This window comes from Theropithecus gelada, chromosome 7b, assembly GCF_003255815.1.
Source record: "Theropithecus gelada isolate Dixy chromosome 7b, Tgel_1.0, whole genome shotgun sequence".
Lineage (NCBI taxonomy): Eukaryota > Metazoa > Chordata > Mammalia > Primates > Cercopithecidae > Theropithecus > Theropithecus gelada.
This window is the reverse complement of record NC_037675.1, coordinates 62,896,595-62,912,709: the sequence shown is the minus strand read 5'-3', so window position 1 is coordinate 62,912,709 and position 16,115 is coordinate 62,896,595. Positions and strand designations below refer to the sequence as shown.

At 44.3% G+C, this 16,115-nt stretch overlaps 1 protein-coding gene across 1 annotated transcript in view; it reads right to left on the bottom strand.

Annotated features, from left to right (window-relative positions):
- The window catches only part of PRKCH (protein kinase C eta), a 420,060-nt gene that overhangs the window by 3,096 nt on the left and 400,849 nt on the right, over window positions 1-16,115 (bottom strand). Inside the window, exon 14 of the mRNA XM_025391616.1 lies at window positions 6-149. Within this exon, the coding sequence (XP_025247401.1) occupies window positions 6-149 (144 nt within the window). The remainder of the gene's footprint in view (window positions 1-5; window positions 150-16,115) is intronic.

The window sequence follows — 16,115 nt, the reverse complement described above, 5'->3', positions numbered from 1 at the left end:
CTTACGATTCTGGGTCTGAAAGGTGGTTCCAGTTGGCGATGGTTCAGCTGGGCCCAGTCGATTTCCTTAAAAAACGGATGTCTCAAGATGGCGTGCTCACCTCCCTGAGTCAGGCTGCCCAAGCGCATGGTGGGGTTCTTGGTCATGAACTGAGTGAGAGAGACAGAAAGTGTCAATCATTCATTCACATACAACCAGCATGTCACAAGACAGCAGGCATCAGCCATGGCAGAGGAGCTGTGCGAGACTTTCTGGCAGGTCTTGCTTAACTAGCTGGGTTTTCCATCACAGGCAGCACAGTCAGTATGAATCATGCCTTAAAGGCGCGATTGCCTGTGTGGATTTATGGCTTTTCCCACTTCCATTTCAGACATGGCCACTAAAAGAAAGCAGGAGGGTCCAGTTTTCTTTTCTGTAAACACCATGTATTTTTCTTTCCTCTTTAAAGAAAAGAAGCTCTTTATAACAGTGTGCCTTTCCCCAGCACTGCAGTTGTGGGCAGCAGACATCTTCTGAATGGGGCTACTTTCAGAAACAGCTGTGCCATTTTTCTGAGTGACCTGACCAGCTGGCCAGGATTCCCGCTCTCTGACGAGACCGCAGAGAGGAGAGTCGTTATTTTTGAAGATCTGTGTGCAGAAGCAGCAAAGGTGATATACTGAAAAGGTCTGTGTCCTGGCTCTAGAAAAAACCAAGTTGGCCACTTTTCTTTATGCAGTGAAGATATCATAGCTCTAGATGAAAGGCTTTTCTTCAAGATGTTCCCCCCACCGCCACTGTTTTGAAGTAGGTTCAATGACTGAGATTCCATTGCTCCATAGACCAAAAACTAAAATGAGCACTGCCACACAGCTAAGCAATGTGTGCATACAGCTTCTCCGTATTTCCATCAGTTGGGAAACTTCCTTACTGCCGGGTTCCTATCAAAATATGCTGGGCTAAATCTGCTTTCACAAAATAGCCAGGAAAGATGTTCTGATCACTTCCTGAGCAAGGACTAGTACAGGATAATTCACTTTTCATGGCCGGAGTGTGGTTCTCAATTTCAAAGACATTGAAACTAATTTCCCATATTGAAAGAAAATTGTCTTGGATAAAAAGTTTTGTTTTTGTTTTTATTTAAATCAAGCTATCTTTAAATAGACTTATGACAGTCCCCAAGCACCTCTTTCCAAATCTGATTTGTGAACAAGACAAAAGTAATGCTGTGTTTATAGAAATTGTTTTGGAGCAGAATTTACAGAGAAAATCTTGTTGAAGGTGCAGACATGGAAAGACGGTATTTGGAGGTGGCCCCCCCCTGCCATGCCAGGTGTCCAGAGGTGTCAAGCTGCCAGTGTCAATTCAAATGAAAATGATAATGTTGAAGGAGGCTGCAAAAGTTCCTAAGCAACCTGATGGGATATAACCTTGTAAAATGCTTTCAAAAAAGCTTCAAAGGGCAGCTAATAAATGAATATACTGACAGGGTTCAATTGCTTCTCCTCTCTCCTAGTAACAGGGATTAAAGGCCACAGGTGGTTCTGGGTTGGAGGCAGGACCCAAAAGTAAAAGCAGCATTCAGAGCGGCACAGGCCCAATCAGAGCAGCTGCCATTCAAGGCACTTACAGTGGTCACTGGGGATTCAGGAGATGCATATCTTATAAGTAACTCAGTTCTGTAAGAGCTAGGAGTTAGTTCACACTACATGGGCTCTCACTGAGTAAGCCTGTGCAACGCAGGCAGGAAGGGGGAAAATGCTTACAAAAAAGAAATGAGTAGATTCTTGCGTTAGGAAAGTCAACGGGATACAATTCCTAATGGAAGAGCAGTTGCTATTCTAAGAGCCAGTTAACAAAAAATAATGCTGCAAAAATCTCGGGAGACAGGACGGCAGAACACACCCAGATGGCTTGTGGGAAATTCCCAGGCCTGCCAATGATGTGAGAGAGGACATCTTGTGAATGGGTGGGTACAGCTTGTTCTTCTGGGCAAGACAAACAGTGCGGGACTCTATATGCCAGGGTGGCTGAAGCCCCAGTGTCCAAGAGGCTTGCCCATTCCTCCCTGCCCCTGGCACTGAACCCAAGCTTCCATGGGGCACTGTGGAAGAGGCCTTGCCTGATGACAAGTAGACCAAACACGACCGTCCGTCCTCTAAAAACTGCACCCTTGGAATTGGGGAAAGGCAGAATAACCCTTTCACTAGCTTGATACTTAGCCTCTTGGGCTTCTGATAAATCCTTTTGAACAACCAAGCAGTTTTGTTTTTATTTTTAATACCTTGGCCTGAGCCCTTTAGATGCAGCCATTCTCAACCTACAAACAAACACACACACACACACACACACACACACACACACACACACACACACACACATATTGATTCAATTGACAAAGGTTTTTAGGGAGTCTACTATATGTAAGGCAGCACACTAGGGGTTTCTTGGGGACATGCAGATGACAAAGACAGTGTCTCTCCACCCAGGAGCTACAGAGAAGGGGGAAGAGTCAAGCAAACTTCATAATACACAGCCGGATGAAATGAAAAGAGACGTAGATCAAGTGCTGTGAGAGTTTGGAAGAGGGACGGGGCAAATAACATTGGGGCTGGTGGTGGGAAGGCAAGTGACAGCCTCATTGAAGAGGTGGCATTTGACCAGAGATGAGGATGAACAGAATTAACATAGTAGGCATGAAGGAAGAAAATGTGCCTGAGGACACAGCCAGCACAAATGCAGAGGCATACAAGTGCCTGGTACAGCTGGCATGCAGGGATGGCTGAGGAACCGCAGGGGCAGCCAGTGGGATCCATCAGAGGTCAGTGATGAGAGCTGCACGGCAATTTAGGGGATGACTCTAGCCACAGTGTGATGAGTAAATCTTAAATGGAGAGGCAGCGCCTGGTGCTAGCAGTTCGAGGCTGAGACAATAGCTGAGAACACACGAGAAGTTCAGCAACTAGGAGAGTTTCTAGTTAATCGGAAGGAAGAGTTGGAAGCACATTCTAGAAGGCTGTGGAAGAATGAACACAATCCACCAACTGCCTGGAAGGGGAGTGAAGAGTCCAAGATCATAGGTTCTCCCTGGTTGCCTGATGGGGCAGTGGTGTTGAGTAACAGAAACAGGGAACAAAAGAGGAACAAGAGATTATTCTTTGTAGCATGAGTATTAGTAGCAGTGTTAGTAGTAGTAGTAGTTTTGTTAGTGGAACCAAGACAAAAACAGCTCACACTTAATGAGATCCTATAGTCTGCCAAATCTGGGAGGTTGATGGGCTCAGCTTTGCATTGGAGGTGTGTGGGCACCCATGTGCAGATGAATTCTAGGGTAAATCTGGGGTGCAGGCCAGGGCTGGCCATCTAACGCTCAGAGACATTGAAATTTGAGTAACCACTAAAGCTGGGAGGATAGGTTAGAGTGGAAAGGGACAGAGACAGACCAGAACTGAGACCAGCCCTAGGTCTCAGACACATTTTATTCGGTCTACATAACGCATTTTGAAATAATTTTAATTACTTCTCAAACATTTAAACACTAGGAAATGTCATATCACATGAAAAGTCAGGTTTTCCAGCTTCTCATGGAAAATGAGATGCTCAGGAACACGGCGCCTGCACTCCTCTTCCATAGAAACGGCCTGGAGTGGAGCAGGGGCTGCTGCTTCTCATGGGGCATCAGAGGCCCAGTCAGCCACATGCTCCACCACTCCCTATCGCCTCCCACCTGGCTGGCATCACTCATGGACTTTCATGGCTCCTGACCCCTGGCATAGAGTGGGAAGCAGCCAGGGTGGCAGCTGGAGGAGCTCATGAAGAGGCCAGAGGAGGATGAATACCATGAAACAGAAACCAGGACCGGGAGGAGAAGGGTCCGGGGTGATGCTAAGGGGGTGGAAGCTTTGTGTGTCATGGTGGTGGTGGGGTGGCCCTTCTATCACTACCCCTCTCCAGTGATGTGAAGATGAGGAGGTAAGGGAACACTCAACATTGGTCCCAGGGCTGAAATCTTTCACAGTTCACGTTGGTGCAGATGTGTGGAGTTGGAGGTGGATAGCTTCCCATCCTAGGCTGGGCATAGGCCTTTCCCTAAACACTCTGTTTCTACTGCTGTGGATGGTGACAGCATAATCCTTTTGCAGAAAACTTTCATTATTTGCTTATGTCCCTAATGGGACCCAAAGGCCAGTAAGTTAACAACTGTGCTGCTCAGGGCCATCACTTTCATCCACATCTAAGGTCACACTGAAAAGTTGCCTCACCTCAGCTGACCTTCTCCCTGACTGTGATCCAAGAGGGAAAGTCGGCCAAAGAGGAAAATAATGTGACTTCATGAAATATTCTGCACACGTTTACTGAAGGAAGCAGAATGTTTTCCAGGGCCAAGAAAAGCACTTTACAGGCTGCAGAGAGTGAGGGGACCAGGGTGGAAAATCTGGATTCTCCCCCAAATGTAAGTCTCCGACTCACCGGAGAGCAGCAGAAAGAGAAGGGTCAAGAACTCAGGGAGTCATTTGTGCTCCCCTTCCTGCTGTGACCCTCATTACAGTGGAACTGAACTAGAGGATGCTCAACGACTCAGAGGCACACCTGGCCCTGAGAATGAGACACTTAACTGGTTTTTTTCCCAGACTACAGAGTAGGTGTGGCTGCAGGGGAAAGCAAGCAGACATGCTCCCTCCTGAGGCTAGCTCTAACGGGACACGTAAGGGATTGGGGCCAGGTTTGTATAAGAATGTCCTGGGAGGCCTCCTGCAAGCCAGGAAGGCTGAAAGATCTGACAGCTTCTCTGACATGGAGGGTTGGTCAGGATCTGCAGCATCACTGCTTGTGTTTGTGTAATTTTTCACCACTGAGTTACTGTGTGACCTTGGACAAATTTCTTAGCTTCTCTGGGCCTCAGATTCCTCAACTCTAAGATGAAGACTTTCCTATATTTCAAAAAGTTATGATGAGTCCATGAGAGAATTAACATAAAGCGCCTGGCACAAAGAAAGCCCTCAATACTAGTCAATGCTAGTATTGTGACTATCTTGTTGCTGTCCTATGCTCGAATACACTGTCCCTAAACACTCTGTTCCCACTGCTGTGAACAGTGGCAGCACAATTCTTTTGCAGAAAACTTCCGTGATTTGCTTATGTCCCTAATGGGACCCAAATGCCAAACTTGTAAGTCCATCCTGTTCTACTTAAAGGCAGCGGCACAGATAGAAAGCTGCCGAAAGACCATACTCTTTGGTCAGCCTTGACCCTGAGGCTCAACTGGCTCTCCCTGTTCCTCGACAGCCAGGAAAGAGAGAACAAGTTCTCTTTCTGCCTTCACCGTCCTAGGCTCCAGTAGTGCAGTGGGAGGAATGGTCTTTGGAAAACAATGTTTCTTTTTCTTGCTTTTTAAAAAATTTTCTGAAATAGGATCTTCCTATGTTGTTCAGGCTGGTCTCAAACTCTTAAGCTCAAGTGATTCTCCTGCCTCAGCCTCCTGAGTAGCTGGGATTGTAGGTGCGCGTCACCACGCCCAGCTAATTTTTGTATTTTTGGTAGAGACGGAGTTTCACCATGTTGGCCAGCTTAGTTTCGAACTCCTGACCTCAAGTGATTCGCCTGCCTTGGCCTCCCAAAGTGCTGGGATTACAGGTGTGAGCCACTGAACCCGGCCTACAAACAATAGTTTTAATGTGCAACTGTATCTGTATTAACAACAGAACAGAGACACTAAATGCAGCAAGATGGGTGCAATGGAGCAGCTTCTTTACAAATCTGGTGTCAGGTATGGTGCTTATCACATCTTGTGGGCTGTGCTACACATGAGGCAGCTTCAGTTTTGAGTTGTTGGTTGTTCCAGATTATAGAGTTTAAACTAATGCTGTGTCATTATGAGTCTTGAAATAACCGGGCCCAAATGTACTTTGAAACTCACTAAAATATAAGTAATGGCTAAAAGTATTTTTTTCCTCTTTCAAAATCTGTCTGATTTCATAGGAAGAGGACAAGTTATATAAATAAAGCAATTAGTCTAATAAGATTTTCTTCCAGGAGCCAGAGAACACTGTATTTTCTACCCAATGGCTGGATTTGGCTGTTGGGCAAACAAAATGACCTTCTCCATTCATTCAATTTCAGACCTTAAACAAAGGGCAGAGAGAGAGTTAGCAGCTAATGCTGGCAAGTTAGAAGGGAAGGAAACCATGCCACAGAACCTTCCTGCCAATATTCCAGAGCGATGATCCTAAATGGGGAAAAGGCATTTTATGGCTCTAAAGAGGGTCCTGGGGAGAAAGGGCAGAGAAAGAGCACAGGACACAGAATAGAGTATGGTTCACAGCCATGACGCCCAACCTCGCCATGGCCATAGACCCTAATGGCCACCTGGGGCTGGCGAGAAGCATATCATGCATGCGTGTTGCAGGCGCGTGTCCGTCTGAAGGATGCTGCTGGCACACACAGAGTCTGACCCAGTTATGCAGACCAACCTTCTCCTTTCATACCCATCCTGCCGGCTGTTGGGGAGATCTGGAGACACCCTGTGCTAGCAGCACCCTCCAGTTCAGGGCAGTGGTCATTCAGGAATGTGGCTGCACAGTATAAGAAAGACACCAGGCTTGGACCTGGCATTGATAAGTCACTTTTCCATAGGAGAAGGCAGTGACAGACATTTAAATGTAAGATGGGGCTGATGACAGTCCACTGGGGGTGGGATGGGGCTTGATAGGGTGGAAAGGACAGACAAGAGACTTCCGGAATCACTCTGGGGAAACTGTGATCTTCCCAAGTTCAGGTTCTTATACAGAATGGTGCTGCTATGGAATACTGGACGAGCCAAGAGAAGGAGAAGTGCTCTAGCCTGCTCAGATTGGAACTGGATGGAATTTGCTGGGGAGGGCTGGAACTAGTAACCTGCACACTCATAGCAATGGCCCACCCTGCCAGGTATCCAGACTAGTTTGAGAAAGGGGAAGCTACAGGAGTGGAGAGAGTAGAGAATGATACAATTTGATACAAGTTACCGCTTAAGAAGTGGTAGCCATTACTACTATATATGTATGCTGCATACTCTTTTGTTGCACTAGGCATTACCTATTCCAAATTTGTTGGATTTAATCCTTACAGCAACTGTGGTTATTACTCCCATTTTAAAGATTAGGAAACTGAGAAACGGACCCATCTGTAACCTGTCACATAGTTTGGAAGTGCTACAGTCAGGATTCGAACTCAGACCTTTGCTCTCAGTCCCTGTGCTAGACTTCCTCTCAAGGCTACCAATCTTCTTATTTGGATTCTGGGTTAAGATACTTGGACCTACAGGTGAGGAGAATCACTACACAGTTTACTTTATTTTCTCCTAATAAATGACACTCAGGACTTCGCCGGATGAGAATTCACAGCACTCTGTGTGTTTCCTTATGTTGTACTTTTTGCCGGCTCATGTGACATTCTTTTTCCTCTGATTCTATGGAAGGAGAAGGGCTGAGAAGTACATACAGTGCAGGTGCTAAGTGAAGGAAGAGAAAAGTAACAGGGCTGGAAAAAATCCCAGGCATCCTTCCGCCTGAACACCTGGTTTTATTTCAAACTACTGAGGGTCTTTATGCTGGAAAAGGTAGAAGGACACTTAAAATTTTCAATACTCAAAGAGCTGTTGGCCAGAAGAGGGGTTAGACGAGAAGTAATTTCAGGGAGAAATAAGTTCAGGGAGTGGAAGTTAAAGGAAGCATATCTAAGCATATCATAAGAAAAATGAAAACACATAATGTGGTTGTAATACTCAATACCATTAAGTGATGAGAGGGCTTCCTGGCAGGAACAGGATTGTGTCATTGAAAACATCTGAAGCAGAGCCGGACTGGCCTGTCCGGCGTCAGGTCGGTGGCTACACCAGCGGCCTCCACAGTCTGTGCCCACATCAAGGGACTCTTTTCTTTCTTCTCTTTTTGCATTTATCACTAAAAACTCTGGGAGGAGAAAAAAAGCTGGCATTTTGAAGACTGTCCTTCCCTCAGCTACAGATGCTTTGTTTTCCTTGAGTCTGAAATGGGCTTTTCTTTATAAAAAATAAAGTGAAATAAACTTGCTCAAGCTGATCTCCCTGAGCCAGTGAAGGAGGAAGTGGGCATGCTTGTATATTTGAGAATGCTGGCGGGTCAGTGCCTTACCTGGCAGGTTGTAACTGACCGGCATCAGAATATTCTGTGCGATATCTCCAGAGACACACTACACAGTGTACATTATTTTCTCTTGATGAAACTCAGTACGGTAAATGCCCTATACCATTCCTGCAGCGGGGCAGGGGCAGTGCTCAAATCTGTGGTGGGCTTGCTGGCTGTGTTTTCCATGCTGTCTGTGACTGGAATCCAGCAGCCCTTCATGAGCACGTACTCAATTCCTTTCCAAGGCTCCCAACACCCCACCTTTCCTGCGTTTTATAATCATGATTGCTTCCCTGTATCTTCATTCCTGTCATGGGACAATGCTGATTAACGGTAGGTAAAGGTTAGAGGCGAGTCTCGGAGATGGAAACCCAAGGCCATGTGGTTGCGCCAATGCCCGCTGTAAGACAACATGCTTTTATTCCTGACAAACCAGTCTCAAGCAGCTCTGACTGATGGGGCAAATGGATTTCACTGCTCTCCAATGACTTCCAAGTGTTAAGAAAAAGCTGCTGCTACCCTACATGCCCAAGCTATACAAACTACTTTTTTCCAGGTATGATTCCCCAAATGTAGCTACTGAAGAGAAGTGAGTGCTAAACAAAGATTCCCTAGTGGGGACTATACAATATCCTTTATTCTTCTCTGATGAAATCGAGGCCAGTACCCTTCTTTATGCTGGATATACATTATCTCTGGCATCCAAACCAAATCTAATGATCAACTGCCCAAAATTATTGACCTTTGATAGTTGGCAAGGACAAACAAACAAAAAACAACAAAGTCAAATACTTTTGTTTGCAAGAGGTTTTCTAACTTGAAACAAAAAGCTTTTCTGACCCACAGACACTGGTTAGCAAATCTCCACACAGGAAAAGTTTCCAGGGTCATTTTACAAAAGCTTTGACGTCTTTATCTTCCTGCCAGAGATGGAGAGAAATGAGACATGCAGCATGAGTACTCTATTTAAAATAAAGAAAAAAAATCCTTCACACAGTTATCAAAATGTAAGGACCTCCCACCTTAGGAAACTTACAATCTAATGAGGGAAAAAGAAGTAGAGAACAAGAACTTAAACAAAATTATATGACTTAAAAAGACCCAAATACAAAATCTCTGGGAAGAGCAGTGTTTTTCTGTTTTCTGCAGACACTGGCCTTGATCTGTAAGCAAATGGTTCCTTTTCTGAAGGGTGTTAACCTCACTAGGGGTTTCGGTAAGAGGCCTGTGGGGCAGCTTCCTTTCCTCAGACAGGCATTCCAGTCCTGACTGCCAGGCTGCATGTTAACCACTCCTCTTCCTCAAGGATCTTTTGATAACTTTCTTTTGGATTTCACCTAACAGTGTTTGAAAAACCAGCCCTAATGATCTGGGATTGGATCCTCTGCGTTATTCAGGTCCCATTTTTCCTTCCTCTTCCCCAGCCTTCTCCTGGCTGACCACCTTTGCTGGCTTCCTTGAGCATTCCAGCCTCTCCCAGGAGGGGAGTAGGGAAATGGAGAGGAAGACAGTCAATGCTCCTCGAATTCACTGCCTGGCGACAGATGTGGGACACACTCAGGGCTAAAAGAGGATCCCTGAATTAACTGTGGTTCCCCCTCCTTTGTGCAGAGAGGCAAGCAGGATTCCTGCAGACAATGCTCGGATGATGAAATCTGAGAGGCTGGATGACAGAGAAATCCACATGCATATATACACACTTTAATTTCTATAAAGCTTAGGAACAAAAGCACTTTATAATCTCCTTCTGAGGCCAAGTTCACAGTGCTTCCAGAGTCGACAAAGGTGACTCAGGAGAATGCACCCAGCTCCTTTCAGCACTTGTTTAGCCCAGGCACCTGTGTGAGCTCAAAGACAAAGGTGCCGATTTTACCTGAGTGGAGCCTGAGCCACGTGATTTCTTCCTGGCGATGATTCAGCAAAGGAGTACTAACCTCTGAGACAAGGCTTCGGCTTCCTGAGCTCTGCTGACTCGCCTGGGACTTCCCTAAACCTTTCTGGACCTAGACGAGGGCAAACCTCAGCGGAACCTCAGAAGCCCTAAGCAAATGACAGACTTTCTTTTGCCTCATCATTATCAGCATTTTGGGATAATTTACTGCCAGCCTAAGAAACCTGAAGGCATGGTGACACCAGAAAACAGGTGGTGTATATTCCCAAACCAAGTAAGAAAAAGAAAAAAAAAAGAAATAACAGCTGGAATGCCTTTTATTTTTTCTTTACACAAATGTGTGTGTCGTCATATGCCTTTGTTCTGTTAACTTCTGAGGACCCTGCCAGTGTGAATACTCCATTCTCTGCGAGTCGCAGGTGAGGCTGCTTTTGAGGCATGCACATGTTAAGTATTAAGCAGAAACATATGAAACAAAGATGAGAAAAACAGAAGTGGAAGCAAGAAAAATAGTCTTTCCAGTGTGCTTATTTGGGTGCATATAAAGTTACTTTTAGATGTGCGATTACTGGTTAATGATTTAGGGAATTCTTTTCAAGTAGAAATCCTGGGCTAAAAACTGTGTGTGCTCTAACTACCCCCGCGCCCACTGATTCTGCACTCCATGGGAAAAGTTCTCACAAGCAAGTCCTTTGTCCACTACCCACGTCTATAGGAAATGTTTGAACAGCTACACACAAAGAACTCACAAGTCCACAACCTTGGGGGTGTTGTGGGTGGAGAGGGCAGTGGTAAAGGTGATGACAGGGAGGGCCCGTTGGGACAGTAATATTAGATTAGGGTGAAGAAGATGCTGGAGCCTGCCTTGCCAATCACACAGTTTTAGAGGAATGCTGGACAGTACACACCCTCCCCAATCCTGAATGTAGGCACTCGCTGACATCACGCCACATGAAGCCCTGAGGTCTTTAACATCTGTAACTCTATGGTATGTAACATAAACAGGTGTCTGAACAGTTTCCCCAGATACAGAATAATAATAATACCTTTCATTTAAAAAGGTAAGAGGGAGTTCAACAAGCTTTCCTTCTTAAATAAATCTCCATCTCAGGAAGCCATGGAAAGATGCCCCTCCCACACTGAGATGGCAGAGAGAGGCACTGTGAAGGGCTGGCTTGGAGATCTCAGCTCTTCCTGCTTCCCAGTGGGAAAGGGCAGATCCAGCCAGGAAAGGATCTCCCAGGGCCCCAAGGAGGCAGCATGGAGCAAAGTCCAACAATGAGGATTCTCTCCTCCTCTGGTCTCTTTTCTGTTACAAATGCTTCTTTGGGGTACCCTTTGTTACTACCCTGGGGGTTGAAGGACACTTCTTGAGAAGGCATAGAGTTTCTCAAGGGACGCTGAAGAAATGAGTCGTGCTAAAACCACCGGGTAGTTTTGTCTGTGGCAAAAAATCATCAGGGTGACATAGACTCCCAGGCCAGGAACCTGAGACTCTTACTTGGATTTAAGAGATGTGGCCAGGATCCACAGGGCAGCTTGTATGTGGCTCACATCATCTGCTCTTTCTGTATATTTGTATTGTAAACCATTTCCCCTCATTTGTGAAGATGGAGATCACTTTTTCTATACAGGCTAGAAATGTTTCTTCATACACACATGCTGAGCTTGTTTGTATAAGATATTCATTTATGTGGTGGTTTTAAAAACTTTTCCATTGTGGAAATTTTAGACAACAGTAACACAGACCCTCATGTATACTCATCACTCAGTCTTGATGGTTACTGACACATGCCCAGTCTTGTTTCATCTGTTCCTCCCCACAACTCCTGAATTATTTTGAAAGAAATCCTGGAAGTCACTTAATCAGTAAATACTTCAGTCTGTTGGTCCACTCTTTATACAATAGCCACGGTGATCTTTTGCACATGAAGTAGTGATTGCATCATTCATGCTTGCTTGGAATTCTTCAAAGACTTACGTTGGCACTTCAGATAAAGTCCAGTCTCCTTCGTGTGGCCTAGGATATCCTTTGGGCTCTCACTGTTCCCTCAGCCTCCTCCCCTGAAGCTCTCACTGCCCCACCCCTTCGCTCATCACACTCTAACCAGGCTGCCACTGAGCTACTCAAATGAACTGCTCCTTTCTCAAGACCTCTGCACACTTTCAAGCCTAACTTCTCTTCAGTCTTTATTAAATGTCATATCCTCCAGATGGCCTCCTTTGGTGGCCCAGGTCATGTTAGATCTGCCTGTTAAATAAATGCTTTCAAAGAACTTTGGATTTTAATTTTTTTTCTCATTCAATTGTAAGTATACAGTTAAGGTACAATTGCTCTTTAAAATTTCTTTCTCCCTCCCCACCCCAACTGGACTGTGAATTCCACAAGAGCAGGATCATATTTGCCTTGCTCATCACTGGATTTCTAGCACCTCGCACAGAACCTGAGTATTGCAGAACCCATGCCTGCTATGCACGTATACGTTGATATAAGCCTATTATATAAATAAACAGATCAATATCTATTTGGCTATTTACACCCCACCTATGCGTCTTTGGTCAAGATTTAAAAGCTCCTGGAAAAACAAAAATACAATTTCCTTAGGAATAAAAGCCTACCGCAGCTTTGTGTAAAATTAAGCACGTAATAACCTTGATGATGTTGCTGAATTGTTCAAGGAGAAGATGAGGATAATAACACCTCTAAGTGTGTTGTGAAATTACTACTCACAAGTTAGCAATACTAATCACTTACTCTTGTATTGTGCATTCCACCTGGAAAACGCTTTCATGTATACTGCGTTATTTGAAGTGCGCACCGTAGGTGTTATTATCACACCTTTACAGACTGAAAACCAGTGGCAGGAGTCAAATGAGGTCTAGGGTGTGTTCTTTCCGTTCTAATATGTAAAGTCCCTTCATCTCTCTGGGCCTCAGTTTCCTAATCCACAGATGAGGAAATGTGGACAAAATATTTTTAAACTATTTCTAGCTCTACAATTCTGTGTTTATGCTTCTAATGATCACACAAAACTATAAAATTAAGGGCAAAGACAAATAATTACAGTTCACAACTTAGCACTCATGATTTCCCTACTGTTTTTAGAACTATGCAAAACACCATCCGATGGATTCAACTATTCACATCAGGAACTCTTGAAGTCACCAGGCTCCCAGAATGTCTGATCTTGGGTGGACACAAAATTCTGGAAAAAGGCGTCAAGTCAATAGTGGTAAAGAACACAGTATACCTTGATCTGGCCCTGTGCAACCAAATGAATGCTTGTTCAGAGTGCACGTACCACATCTTATTATCTATTCATCTGTTGATGGACACTTGGGTTGCTTCTACCTTTGGGCTATTGTACGTAATGCTGCTGTGAACATGGGTGTACAAATACCTATTAGAATTCCCACTTTCAATTATTTTGAGCAAATACCCAGAAGTAGAAGTGCTAGATCATATGGTAATTCTGTTTAATTTTCTGAAGAACCTCCCACCATACCATTATCCACGCCAGTTTACATCCTCATCAGCAGTGCACAAAGGCCCCAACTGATTTAAGTAATGTGTTAAATGGCCTTTGATGAGTCACAATTTCTCAGTGCTTCATGGTTTCCTCCCCTATAAAACGAGGGGGTGGGAATGGAGAATCTCTAAGTTTTCTTCTGGTAGTAAAATAACTATATTGGCCTAATTAAATCAAGTTGCAATTAGAGCCAGAAAGCAGCCTGAGTGGTTGGCATAGCACGCCTTGCTATCTCAAACCCTCCTCCTAATATGACAAATACTTCTGCAGAGATAAGGACAGAGTGCAAAAAACTCATTTCATGCATGCAGCTCTCAGCGGTAACAGTGCAGGACACTTCCTGGTAGGTACCCTGTGCCAAGCACTGCTTCAGGCACCCACACATGTTATCTCATGCCAACCACGCAGTAGCCCTGTGGGCTGGATACCCCACCTGCTGAGGCATGGAAGAATTATGCCATTTGCCCAAGGAAATGGAGAGGAAACTAAGGCATGCAAGACTTATGCCATTTGCCCAATGTCACACAGCCTATTAGTCAAAGAGCCAAGATCTGCCCCCAGGCAGCTCTGCTCTGGAGGCAGGTTCTTAACCAACCCAATTCTGATGCCTTTCCCTCCTCAGTGTGTCTCCTCAAGTCTAGTCTTGAGTGCTCTGAATATTTCTTTCTTCTCTTTGATCACATTTCTATTTAAATGTCTCAGTCCCCTGCAAAGACTAGCTGAATGTTCTCATCTATACCATTTAAGCTTCTTGTTTTTAGGCATGGAGAGTAAAATGCACAAAAAAAAAAAAAAAAAAAGAAAGAAAGAAAAAAAGAAAAAGAAAAAAAAATTCCCAGAAATCCTCTTAGTGATTTTTTTTTTTTTTTTAGTAATTTTATCTGACAATATTTAAGTGTTTTTAAGAAAATTACATTGAAGGTAAATGCCTTGAAGGAGGAAAACACGGAATGCTTATTGTGTGCCCGGGAAGTTTACCTATATTATTTCATATAATCCGGACAATCACCCTTTGGTATGGATTTTATTACCTCTATTTTACAAGCAAGGATGCTGAGATTCAGAGAGGCACAGAGGCTCGCCAAGGTCACCCAGCCGGAAGGTAACAGGAGTGGGAGGCAGGGCTTGCGCTGTGAGCCCAGAGCCCCTGCTCCTTCCTATGTGGAAGACGCCCAGAGAGAGTGTCAAGTGTCACTTAGGCAAATGAGTGCTAGACACATGATATGTAACAGTCGCAGCTGCTGCCTCCATCAGTGGAGCAGCTGGCATGAGAAAGGAGCTGAAATAAAGAGAAGTGAAGGGACTTGTAGCTTCCCAAAAGTGAACCTGCAAGGAGAGAGAACAACTCAGTCTCCACCGTATGCGATTCTTCTTAGGCACCAGAGGCTGTTTCCTCTTGGAGGAAAGACCATGAGGCTATTACTAGATAATATATTTGCTCGTTACCAAAAATATCCATATTTACATAAAAGATATAGCTTGAAGTAACTGAGCTCACCTGGTTAAAAAGAAACAGTCTTAGAAATTCCATATGAATCTTAACGTTGCTTAGTACTTGTCCTAGGTTCTAGGCTAAGGGAATGATACCTAATTTCAGATTTAGTTGGAAAGAACTCTCTCAAGAGGACTCTGAAACACGAGAATAAGGTTGAGGACTTCTAAAAATGTAAAGACAAAAAATTAGGAATATCCAACCCAAATGGTGATGTGGCCTCTTAAGATTTCTACTAGACCTAGATTCAAAAGGCATATGGTATCTATCAGAGAAACACTGATCTGGATTGCTAATCCAGTGTTTATACCACATTAGTTGAGTTCTAAATACAAAAATTTCTTGAGGCATGGACTGACTTTTATTTCCTACCCTTCATGGTACCAAGCCTAGTGACCAATGCTGACAACAGGCATTTCTTTATGGCTTGAACCAGTATTTTCATGTGAATTATGAACTCTGGGATCCTTCGTCTAAATATTAAAAACTACTAAATCAGCTACAGTAATTGGACTAAATATGTGGGGTATGGAAAACCGTTAGTATGATGAAGGTGGCTGTTGCCGGTCACAGAAGGCTGGCATGCTTTTTCGCAAAAAGCCCGGTTCTGCGCCACGGAAGTAGGAAAATGATCATGCAAAGTCCGCCTCCCTCTGCAGCATGATGAGGCTGTGTTATCGTGGTTTACGTTATCAAAATTGGCTGCAGCCAACCCAGGTGAGTACATTTCCCTTCAGGAAGTTAAGAAACTTCATGGCACAAATCCACGAAGACAAGCCTTTCTCTATGACGTTTTTTTCCCATAAAATTATAAAAGCCATGTTTATGGTTTCCTCTAAAATTTCCACTAATATAAAAATGAACTGTTCTTACAAAAACATGTTAGATAGGAGACATTTGGTAGAATCCCAAAGTACTGTGAGATTTTTATTTCTGTGAGATTAATGCTTTCTCAATTTCAGGAGGGTACTGGCACCTCAGCTTGAGAATCGAGCCATGTGTTATGATTCACTTCGGTAATATTTGCCTCAGAAGGATTTCTGTGATTATTCCTCTTTTAGTGATGTAGAGAATTCTCA